The 11,717-nt window shown below is 43.8% G+C and overlaps 1 protein-coding gene across 1 annotated transcript in view; it reads left to right on the forward strand.

Annotated features, from left to right (window-relative positions):
- Positions 1-11,717, forward strand: part of LOC104531307 (plexin-A4) — a gene marked incomplete at its 5' end in the record, with an annotated part of 117,462 nt that overhangs the window by 35,597 nt on the left and 70,148 nt on the right. The window contains 3 exons of the mRNA XM_010176159.1: positions 3,288-3,478; positions 9,431-9,582; positions 10,234-10,351. Coding sequence (XP_010174461.1) covers positions 3,288-3,478; positions 9,431-9,582; positions 10,234-10,351 — 461 coding nt within the window. The remainder of the gene's footprint in view (positions 1-3,287; positions 3,479-9,430; positions 9,583-10,233; positions 10,352-11,717) is intronic.

An 11,717-nucleotide genomic window follows, 5' to 3' on the forward strand; every position in this document is an offset into this window, starting at 1 on the left:
CTCCCCACATTTTTGTGTCTTGTTTTTATGCCCCTCCTTCTCCAGCTTTCTCTCCCTCTTTATTTCTCTGGCAGTGATGCTCTTCAAGTTAACATACCAGGAGATCAGGTGCTCTCTGCTCAGAGGCAATGTTGTAATGAACAGGGGAAGGGAGAGGGGGAGGAGAAAGGCCGCAGCTTGCCACGGGAAAAGTCTAAACAAAATAAAATGATGATGGCAAAGGACAGAAAGCCACCTCCTGCCCAGAGCCTGGCTCCGTTTAACTACCACCATGGCACAGGTTTGATGTGCCCCTCACAGCAAGACATACAAGGCCCAGCCATGAGGCCTTGAGGCAAGAACTTTTGCTGGAGATGGACAGTCCATTCACATCTTCTTCCTTCTTGTCCATCACCCTCAGCCACCCTAAGGCCTTTTTCCCAGGCAACTTCTCCTCTTGATTGCTCTGCATTTACAGCTCAGATTTGCAGACACTCTCCTCACGTCATCACCTCTCAGAAGTTTCTCCCTCCTTCGCTTTACCTTCTTTTCTTGGACACTTTCCACATCTTCCCCTACTCCATCTCTCCCCATTAGGTACTCCCATGCTCCTCTCAAACCTTTTCATACCCATTTTCATGCTGAGGAGTGGTGGGTGAGGTTTCCACGAAAACCACATTGAAACTGGAGAGCAGTACAGAAGGTATCGTTTCTCCCAATGGCAAGATCCCTTCCTGTCCTTGTCCCCCTGTACCCAACTCTGTGATGTCTTTCGCTGCTGGCTTGAATAGCCAGTAGGTTCAAACAGTTAGTGTGAACTCAAAAGGTCCTGCACTGTCCTCCCCAAAACTGTGGCTCTTGAAAGTTAAATCTGCTCAGTAAACACAACAGGCTGGAGACCCTTGTCTAGCCCTGGCATCCAGCAGCATGACGCAGCCCACGTTCACACTGTCAACCTCTCTCTAGGCTGAAGCTTTTTGCCCTCTCTCCTGCTCTCCAAGTTGTACCAAGGCGTTGCCAAGACAGTGCTAATTTTCTTGGGCCCAAACAGTGTCATGGACTGTGCTAGCCTTTAACAGTTTGGGCTGGAGGTCTGGGTTTGGGCACTAGCCCCAATCTTACTTACTTTTCTGCTGCCCATTATAACCTGAGCATTCCTGATGCAACATCATCCTCACCAAGAGTGTGAACCCTTTTTTGGGCAGTACTGAGCTATCTTAGCTGAGGTAGGAGTAAAATCAATCTTATAATCATGGTGATTGTGTGTTTAGGCATGTCTGTGTTGGTAACATGTACCAGACCAGGGGATGAACTCAAGGCACATCTGTGGTGCTTAGTTCCTTACAAGTTCTTGGGTTATTCAAATCCAAAATGTTATAAGTAATGACTAGGAAAAATTTGGGAAGTGTTACTGGTCAGTGGCTAAACCAAATAAGTAGTTTGGATGATATAATTATCTTTTGGGTCAGGAGGAGAGCTTAGGCATGTGCACATGGATATAGAATTATAGAATCACAGAATGGTTTGGGTTGGAGGGGACCTTAAAGGTCATCTAGTTCCAACCCCCCTGCCCTCAGCAGGGACACCTTCCACTAGACCAGGTTGCTCAAAACCTCATCCAGCATGGCCTTCAACACTTCCATTGAGGAGCAGCCACAGCTTCTCTGGTCAACCTGTTCCAGTGTCTCACCACCCTCACAGCAAAGAATTTCTTCCTAAAAGAATATACCATAAGGAGGCATATCACATGCTCTCAAGGACATAGAGAGCTTTATTTACCAACATAAATGTAGCAGCTACAAGCAAACACAAAACCCTGGTAGGGCTTTGCACAAACAAGCAGACCTTCTTCTCTGGAAAACTGAGAAGGAGAGGCAGGATTAGACTCAATGTCTTTCTAAGTGCAGGTGCATTGGGGTACATTGTCTTCAAGTAACAAGATGTCACTACTTTCATAGCCAGCATTGCATAGGCTGGGCTGGTAGGTTGAAAGGCTAAACTAAACCAAGTCTACAGAATTGCCTGCAGAGATACTCACTGATAGCATCGCAAGCAGAGTAATTCAGCAAATCTGAAGAAATCTAACAAAAAATTAAGGAAAGGGCTGTATCCCAGGAGACCTGTAGCACACTGAGACAGAAAGCTGTTTTGCAAACTTTTCTTGCACCCAATGTGGAAAAATAAAAAGTTTCTGAGCTTTTCCTTGCATTGGTCAACATTTGCTGACTTCTGGAGTGCAGGTAAAAAGAGAAAGACAGAGCTTTTCTGCACACATATCCAAAGCCTTTGAGCTTTGGATTGTGTATAGTAAACCACAGACAAGACTTCAGTCACCTACTGACACAGCAAAACAGAAGTACAAAGGGAAAATCTCCTATCTTATAAAGAAATCCACTAACATGCCCACAAATAGCAAGTCTGGAAGCCTAGATTCTGCATTCTTAACCTTCAGGATGGAAACTTTTGCTATCAGCCTCTTGTGCAACCCAGGCCTCAGATTACGTATGTATAAAATAAGGATAAATAACATGTTCCTATTTCCTAGGAAGACTGAAAAGTTTTTAGGCTTTATTTGGAAAAAGCTTTGACTGCTCCTGATCACTTAGCAGCCCAGGATGGAGCTAAGCATTAATCATTTCTGTCTGTATTAGAGGAGGATCAACAAAGTATTTCGAATTGTAAACTAGACGGAATTTCTAGAGCAGAAGAAGAGGGAAAAGCTGATTGTGAATCCCTGGATTCAGCTTCATAGTGAACCATTGTGGATTTACTGTTATCTCCAAGGATTTCTGTTAAGGGAGAAATCTGAGTGGCATCATCTTAGCACCCAGTTCCGAGTAGCTTCACAAGAGAAAAATCCTCCTTTAAGATGTGGGTAGACCTGGTCTACAAAATCATTTTAAGGTGAAGACCTGAGGCTGGGGATGTTTTTCATGGTACTGGGTGACATTCAGACAGTCTCTGAAAAAGGAAGGGACTGAGGTCAAGTCACTGCCCAAGCACCTTTCCCCCAACCTCCTGCTTGTAGCCCCACACCCTACTGAAGGCAGCATCCTTCTTTCTACTCTCAGCTTCCAAAATATCTTTCATGGGGGATGAACTCTGACAAGTGCAGTTTATTTCAAGAAAGATGTAAACACTTTTTCCCCCAATTATTTACTCCTCTTGGTGAGGTCCAATCCTGCCTCTAGGACAAGCACCCCAGAACACCTTCCCCTCTCTTGCTCCTCATTCTGCCCTCTGACATCCCACCACTCTCCAATGCTGTCTCCATTTCTCAGGTCCTCTCTCCTTTCTTGTCCTCACAGTTCACCTCTACAAGTGTGGGGCCATGCGGGACAGCTGTGGACTCTGCCTGAAAGCCGACCCGGACTTTGAATGTGGCTGGTGTGAGGGGCAGAACCAGTGCACGCTGAAGCAGCACTGCCCAGCCCAGGATAGCCAGTGGCTGGAGTTGTCCAGCACGAAGGGCAAATGCACCAACCCCAAGATCACAGATGTAAGTCATGGATCTGCAAGAAACTGGGATATTCCCTCTTGTACTCTTTTCTTGTTTGGTTTTTTCCTGATTTGTTGTTGGGTTGGTGAGGGGAAGGTCAGAGTTGAGCTCTGCTGGGTCAGGCAAAGCCCCAGGCAACCTTGGGGATGGGAGGACATGGTAGCCTTCAAAGGTAGGCCCACGACTTCAGGTGTCTACAACACAGGGTTGAGAACAGTGTCAGAGTTCCCACCATAGTCAATGTAGACATGAATCAGTTGCGCAAACACAGTCTGCTAGTGCAATCTGAGGAAACTCAGAACATCTGACCTGCCCTCAAAGGGCTGTCAGATAGCACATGAAGCCTTTAGGAGCAGCTGAAGGTGAGACAAGATGCTCTGGGGCATCTCAAATGGACTGTGTGAGGGTAATCAAATGGGCCCAACTGTCTCTTGAAACCAGCCTGTTTGAGATGGAGACGTTCAATGATCCCAGAGTGTTTTGAGCTTTGCTGACAGAAGGTCAAGGAAGAGGGCAGGCTGAAGTTTATGCTTCCCAGCAGCATGACATGGTCAATGTCTAGAAAAAACAAGACTCCATCGACCTCAGCAGAGTAATGTTCTTCTATTTGCCTAGCTGACTTTTCATGGTCAATTAAGTCCCCATAATGCAAACAAAGCCCTGTGGAGTTGTCAGCTTTCCCCCTTCAAAGGATCAAGGAGGAGACAGGATCATGCCTGGACTGAATGGAGCTTGGAACTATCCCATTAAGTGATAAAGAGAGAATGAAGGCATGGTTGAGGGGAAGGATCTGCAGCATAAAAGTGTTCTTTAGGAGGTTTGCTATTGAATGTGTTGACTGGGCCAAAAGAAGAGCTAGGGCAAAGGTACAAAGGGGAGATAAGACAATAGAAAAAACATAAAGTGAAGGAACAGAGGAAGGGAAAGAAGGCAAGGATGGGAAAAATTTCTTCACCAAAAGGATTGTCAAGTATTGGAATGGGCTGCCCAAAGAAGTGGTTGAGTCATTATCCCTGGAGGTATTTAAAAGATGTGTAGATGGAGCACTCAGGGACATGGTTTAGTGGTGGACTTGACAGTGTTAGGTTTATGGTTGGGCTCGATGATCTTAAACTTCTTTTCCAACCTAAACTATTCTCTGATTCTATGAAATCACGCCTCGAGTCTAAAGTGATTTTTTTCTACTCTCCTAGGTCACCTTTGCCATAATGATGGGCATCATTTTCAGGGTGACAGGGCAAGCAGCCAGACAGATCTAGCCTTGAAAACGAGGGTTCCATCCTTACTGACTGCTTTCTGCCTTAAGCACTTCTTAGTCACCATGCCTTAGTTAACATGAGTACCTTTCTTGGTGGTTAGGGCTTTATTTTGCAAATGAGAAAAGTAAGGAGAAAAATGCAACAGAGAATCATAGAATCATAGAATCATAATCATAGAATGTTGTGAGTTTGAAGGGAGCCACAAGGATTGTTGAGTCCAACTCTTGCCCTAGTATTGGATAGTTGCAAGATTCAGACCATGTGTCGGAGGGTGTTGTCCAAATGCTTCTGGAATCTTGTCAGGCTTGGTGCCATGAGCGCCTCCCTGGGGAGCTTGTTCCAGTGCTCCACCACACTCTGGGTGAAGAACCTTTTCCTCATGGCCAATCTAAATGTCCCCTGAGAAGAGGAAATACAAAAGAGGCAAATCCAGCCTCAATGGTTGTGGTTTAATATGAATAAATAGGTGGGTTATTTTCCTAGAAAGCAAGAAATTCTTTTTCAGTTGTATTTGGTTAAAAATTAAAAAGTGCAGGTGTTATGGACAAGCCCTAAACCAATGTCCATGTGTGAAAGTTTTGTGAAAGCAAAGGCTGGGGAGAATCTCTTTTACCTAGATGCCATCTGTGTTTCGTGCCATCTTCTTGTCATTCATCAGTCCCCAAAGTACTCAATTCAGTTGGACTGCTGGAGTGCCAAGCTCATTCTCATGTTTCCAAGGTGGAGGTCTCCACCGCACTTGGATTTACCTGGGACTGGTAATTTTGAGCCCACCTGAAACACCTGAAGCTGTGAAACCAAACCCAGACAGCCAGAATGAGCAGCTATATCTGAAAGTTCAGGTTTGAAGCCTTGAAAATTATTGGAAGCTGGGGGAAACCTTTTTTGAATCATTTCAGATTCTCAAACCCTGGGAAAGTTTATAAATTCAAGACTTTCTCTCCCTCTACAATTACCTTTGTCTTTTCTCCCAGGTAACAAGTGATAGAATGAGAGGAAATGGCCTCAAGTTGTGCCAAGGGAGGTACAAATTTGGTGTAAGGAAAGTTTTATTCACTGAAAGGGTTATCAGGCAATGGAACAGACTGACCAGGGAGGTAGTTGAGTAATCATCCCTGGAGGTATTTAAAAGACGGGTAGATGAGGTGCTCAGAGATATGGTTTAATAGAGGACAGGTATGGTTGGACTCGATGGTTTTTAAAGTCTTTTCCAATGAAACAATTCTATGAAGTCCAAAACACAAGTACCTGACCATGCAGTAGTATGATGTTCTGAAGGTCCATCCACAGTTCTCTGCTGTGTTTTGACCCTAACCCTGCATCTACAGTCTCTTTATGAAGTGCAAAGCAATCACTCTCGACCCTACAGCTCCAGAAGGAACATACTTCTAATTCTGCTGGCATTTCCTCCAACAGCTCCCAAAGCTCAAACAGATCATTGCAATATTCACTCATGAAATATTCTAACTGTCTGATGCAATCATAAGTAGCTCTTGGAAAGTCTTTTTCTGAGCCATTAGCATGGAAGTAATCTCAAGTGACTGGATATAGATTGCAGCTAATAGTAGGTCTGGAGTGGTTGGTAAGAACATGTGTATTTGGGCAAGGAGCCACGGCAGGATCTGTGCAGACAAAGGAGGAGAAACAATGCGTGTACTCACACGTGCACAGGCACACACATGCACTCTGCACAGAACATCCCATAACCTGTACTTACTTACTAGCTCCTGCATTTATATTGCCACTCAGTGACATTAAAGGACTTACAGACTCGCTGAGCCACAAAACCTCCTTTAAGAGTGACAAGCTGCAGTATTAGGCTGATACGAGCAAGGGGTATAAATTGTGATGCAGTGTCACAGCTCTGAGTCTTCAAGAGAGAGATGAGGCTTCCTGGCAGCTTTTATTTCCCTGCCTGCATTTTCCTCTCCAAAACTGATAGGTCTCGTTCCACAATTTTGCACCTGTGATAGAAACAAGCTCCTTCTCTCTCTCACTGTGAAAACAGCGCGGTAACGCCTTCTTCTTGTACGCATCTGTGTGAGTGCCATGAGCTGGGGTTAAAAAATTCTTCCACATGCTCCTGGGAGAATCCCACACCCTTCTGTTTTAAGGAATCAATCACAGAATGGTTTGAGTTTGAAGGGACCTTAAAGATCATACAGTTCCAAGCTCCCTGCCATCAGCAGGGACACCTTCCACTAGACCAGGTTGCTCAAAGCCTCATCCAACCTGGTCTTCAACACTTCCAGGGAGGAGTGGCCACAGCTTCTCTGGGCAACCTGTTCCAATGTCTCACCACCCTCACAGGAAATAACTTCTTCCTAATGTCTAATCTAAACCTGCCCTTTTCCAGTTTAAAGTCATTAATAAGTGGGTTTGAAGCTGGACTTTACATATCAAAAATGGCAGAGAGAGGGGTTCAGAGGTGCTGTGCTGGCTTCACTCTGAGAAGTTTCCTGTTGATGTTTTTTTAAGAATTTTTTAAAAATCTCTTGCTTTAGACAGAGATGGAAGGAAAAGAAGAATGTTTCCACTGAAGTGTTGGTTTGTTTTGATTTTTTTTTTGTGTCTTCTGCAGTGAAACTCAGAAGTGTCTCAAACTCATCCCTAGTTTTAAAGAAAAGGACTTTACTAGCAAGATATTTGTTTTCACCACTACACTTTCTTTTATTCAGGGTAATGACATTAGTCATGTGATGAAAAAAATCCTCTTTTGACCTGCTATGAGATGTATTGCCCAAGCTAGCAAGCTCTTTCAAGCATAGGTGAGCCTTAATTAACCACAGACCTACCTTACTAGATACCTACCTTACTAGAACAAGTAAAAACCATTCGATGGCAAATTTAATACCAGAAAACAAATCAAAATATTCCCTGGGGAACTCAGTTCTTTTATAAAGTGTTTCTAACACATGAGGAAATAAAATATGGGAATTCTAATTTATCTTTCTATTTTCATTTTGAGTACATATTGAATTGCATTTGTTATGGTGATATTTTCTAGCCTTCCAGCATCATTCTTATAAAGTGTTTTATCAGGAGAGGATTAACTGACGTCAGCAAAATAAGTATTTCAAAGAGAAAACTCTACTTGGATAGATATTTGTTAATGATTCAGAATAAAAATATTTTGGAATTGCCGTTTTTGGAAAACAGTTCAATTTTCAATGTTGAGTCTCCAACTGAGACAATCAGTGTTAGTTTCTCTTGAAATAGAAATTTAATTTTCATTCTCATTTTTTATGACACTTTCCTCATTTTTGGAAAATAACCACACATACTTCTCTTTTACTTTCTCTTTTTATCTGTTTTCTACTTGTCCATCAATCTTATCACCACAGACCATCCAAAGGTCAAATCTCCAGCCAACCCAAATAATCATTTCACATGACAGATTTATGAATGTTCTGCTATTTTCTTTTTAGAACTTAAGTATCTTGTTGACTTTTGGAGTAGGAATAAGCCTGCCATGGTTCTGATTTTGTTGGCTCAAGTGATATTGGTCTGTTTTTTTAGACTTGAGACCAGATTGCTGCAGAGGTTGTGTCTACACTACACAACCCTACAGGTCCAAGCTCATGTCTGTGATCATCTGTGCTGTGAATGTGTGAACCTCTGTTGGTTCTCTGTATAGTCAAAGCAAAGACACACTCATTCAGGAGGTGGTTCATGGCGTCTAAAATTAAATATCGTAAAATAAAATATCCCTAAAGGTGCCAAGGTCTCTATCCTTTTATCAAAGATTGACCTCCTAAAAATTGGACTCTGGGTGGAAATTAGGCTAGCCCTGGTGCCAGACTGAGTGCTGGGAAGCAGTCAAGAGCAACCCTGCTTGTGCCAGTGCCTCGACTTTCCCTGCCAGTCCCACTGCTACATAAAGGTCTATCTGCCAGGCCTAGATTCCCAGTTGGCAGAGCCATTGGCCAGCGGGTAAGGACCTCAGACAGGGAATTCCCCCTTCCTCACTGCAGGGAGAGCCTTGCCAACGCTGGCAGATGGCAGCTATGGCATCCTGAATGGGCAGCAGGGAATACCCTTTGAAAGCAATGTTTGAAGTCCCTTTCAGCTAGCCAGTTGTATGGCAAAGCATTTGGGAATGCTGAGTAATGGGAAAGGCAGAACTGAGATAATTAAGGACCAGCCCCATAATTCCTGTGTGGTTTCAATGTTGAGGAGACAACTCCATTGCTAATTTCCACCTGGCTCTGAACAAGGGTGATGGATGCGGTGCAGAATTAGGATTTAAAGTAACTGGTTGAAGCCATTTGTGTCCTTTTCTTGCTCTTTCTCCCATTTCTTCCCATCATATCCCACTCCTGCCTTCCCATGGCTCATGTCAATAAAGTGCAGAGCTCAATTGCACCACCAGAAACCCCTGCTCCTACCTAGAAGACCTCTTCTACTCATCTCTAGATGTTTTTTAAGTAGTCAAAAGAGTAAAAGAGAACTGCAGCAGAATTTTTTGATAGTCTGAGGTTGGAGCATGTATGATATAATATATTTGCAAGGAGCTGGTCCTAGTGATGTATCTGGAGTAGGTTTGTTCCTTCAGTTGTTCAGCATCCATAATTATGAGTGTCTGTAGTGGTCACAAAGAGACTTGGTGTGCCTCTTCTTTCACCTGAGAGGATGCTGACATCTTTACATAGGTGTTTTAATTATTCTCCTTTTTCTTGACTTGTTTCTGCAGATTAATCCAGTGACAGGCCCTCGTGAAGGAGGAACCAAAGTGACCATCCGTGGGGAGAATCTTGGGTTGGAGTTCAGAGATATTGCATCTCACGTCAAAGTAGCTGGGGTGGAATGCAAACCGCTGGTGGAAGGGTACATCCCAGCAGAGCAGTAAGTTGGGTGTGTGGCAGACAGCGGGCCACAGCACACCTCATAACAGTCATTGTTGCCTGTGGGGTCTTCTAAAGAGTCCATTCCACTCAACTATGGAAGTTAGGAGTGGAAGATGGCATTCCTCACTTATGACTCAAGAGCTAATAATAAATTTATTATTATATTTTGGTTGCATATTTAGGTAATCCTTGTGGTGTATACCCTAAAGTTACCTTCCATCTTTCACATAACAGCCACCAGACGGGTGTTAAATTCCAGTTTGTGGGGCAGCAGTCCCAAGAAACAGCTTATCCCATGTGGGAGTGATCGTTAAGCCTTGCAGCTGCAAAGCTGTCCATCATGCAAGCTGGACAGAGGGAGGACAGAGGGACCCAGGGGGGGTCAGACCTCAGCCCAGAATTTCACTCTATATTGAAGTGAAGTTCTGTTGATTTACACCAGCTGAGGATTTGCCCCACCAAGTTCCAACAGCCACCACTCTTTAAAAAATAACTCAGTCCACAATTTGGATCCTGGATGGGAAGGAAGAGGAATGGTTAAGTCTACAGTTCATTTCCCATCCGTGTGGGTTGTTTTCTCCAATTCCATCTTACCTAGACCTTCAAACCACCACTTAAACCTTACTTCTGGTTTGTATTTTCTCCACAGGATAGTATGTGAGATGGGGGAGGCCAAGCCCAGCCAGCATGCTGGATTCGTGGAAATCTGTGTGGCCGAGTGCAAACCAGAGTTCATGGCCAGGTCTTCACAGCTCTACTACTTCATGGTAAGCTCATGCGAGGAGTTCTCCTTTGCCCTTAAATTCCTCAAGCCCTGGTCCCCTTTGCTGCATCTCTCCATTGTCCTTGCCCATATTCAGCCTCTCAGCTCTTCACTGCTGTCCCGAGCACACCAAGTTGTTCTTTCCATTTCCTTTAAAAATCTTGCTATGAGCAAAAATAGCTTGCCTAATTAATGTTTTAACAATCTAATAATAGTCCAAATTATTAGTCCAGTTTCAGTTAGACAGCTATGGTCCAAATTAGTACAGAAAATCCTCATTAATAGTTAAAAATTCTATACAGAAAAGAAAGAAGAAAAAGGGGAAAAAAGATAAAAAGAAAAGAAAAAAAAACTTTATTGATATCTTTCTTTTTGTGAGTGTGATGCTCATCCTACCAACATTCCTCCAGGCCCTACAGTTGAAGGCACCAGTATCCTACAGCAGAAAAATGTGGGTTGCCACTAGTCATTACCACTTCCTTGTCCAAGAGACCTGCTTGGTTCTCTAAGGTCCCTTAATGGGGATGTGCAAGCATTGTCTGGCCTTGATCTGTGCAAATCTGGGCAGGTTTGAGATGAGAGGGTCTCTTTGTTCCCATCAAAAGCTCTCTACTTCTGCAAGGGAATGGGTCTTTTCTGAAATTATTCACATGCCCGAGTATATTTTTTATGGTAAAGGAAACTGGTAATGAATGCAAATATCTTAGATTTCCCCCTTGAGCTCCAGAAATTTCTCTATTCTCCATATTTTCTGATGTCACTCAGGTGCTATGGTGGTGGGGGACAAAGAAACACCTTGAGAAACCCCCACTAGGCAGACAGAAGGCCTCTTTCCAGGACATTACACTTCAGTGTGTCACCTTTGCTACTCTTGGAATTACTGTCCGATTTTGATCATCCGTGTCCATCTGTGACAGCTTTTCCCTCCCCTTGCTGACTTTCTGGCTGTCAGCTATCCCAGCCGTGCATGAGCGTGAAGTCAACATGGTTTTCTCTGCTGAATACCTTGATGCCTTTGTGCTAGACAGAAAAAAATACAGATGCTCTCCAGCCTGCCCATCATATGCCCTCTCCCGTGTCCATTGCTTTCATAGCAGGAGTTCTGTTTGTTGCCACAGCTTGGCTTCCTCCGATTCTTCTGCCAGGAGGGTAGAGATGTTATTGCAGACATCACAACATGCCTTGGCATCCTGCAACGGTGGGTGGCAGCTTTAAGGGAAGGAAGATGTTGGAAAATTAAGGAAGGGCATCGCATGGGAGATAAATGTCGCTTTCTGACACATAGTAAATCCTCTGGAAAATTGCTTTTCAGAAGGTTTGAAGCAAAACAGAGTCAAATTTGGCCAATAGGCTCAACCTTCCCCTCTTCT

Source organism: Antrostomus carolinensis, unplaced genomic scaffold (assembly GCF_000700745.2).
Source record: "Antrostomus carolinensis isolate BGI_N321 unplaced genomic scaffold, ASM70074v2 scaffold1649, whole genome shotgun sequence".
NCBI lineage: Eukaryota > Metazoa > Chordata > Aves > Caprimulgiformes > Caprimulgidae > Antrostomus > Antrostomus carolinensis.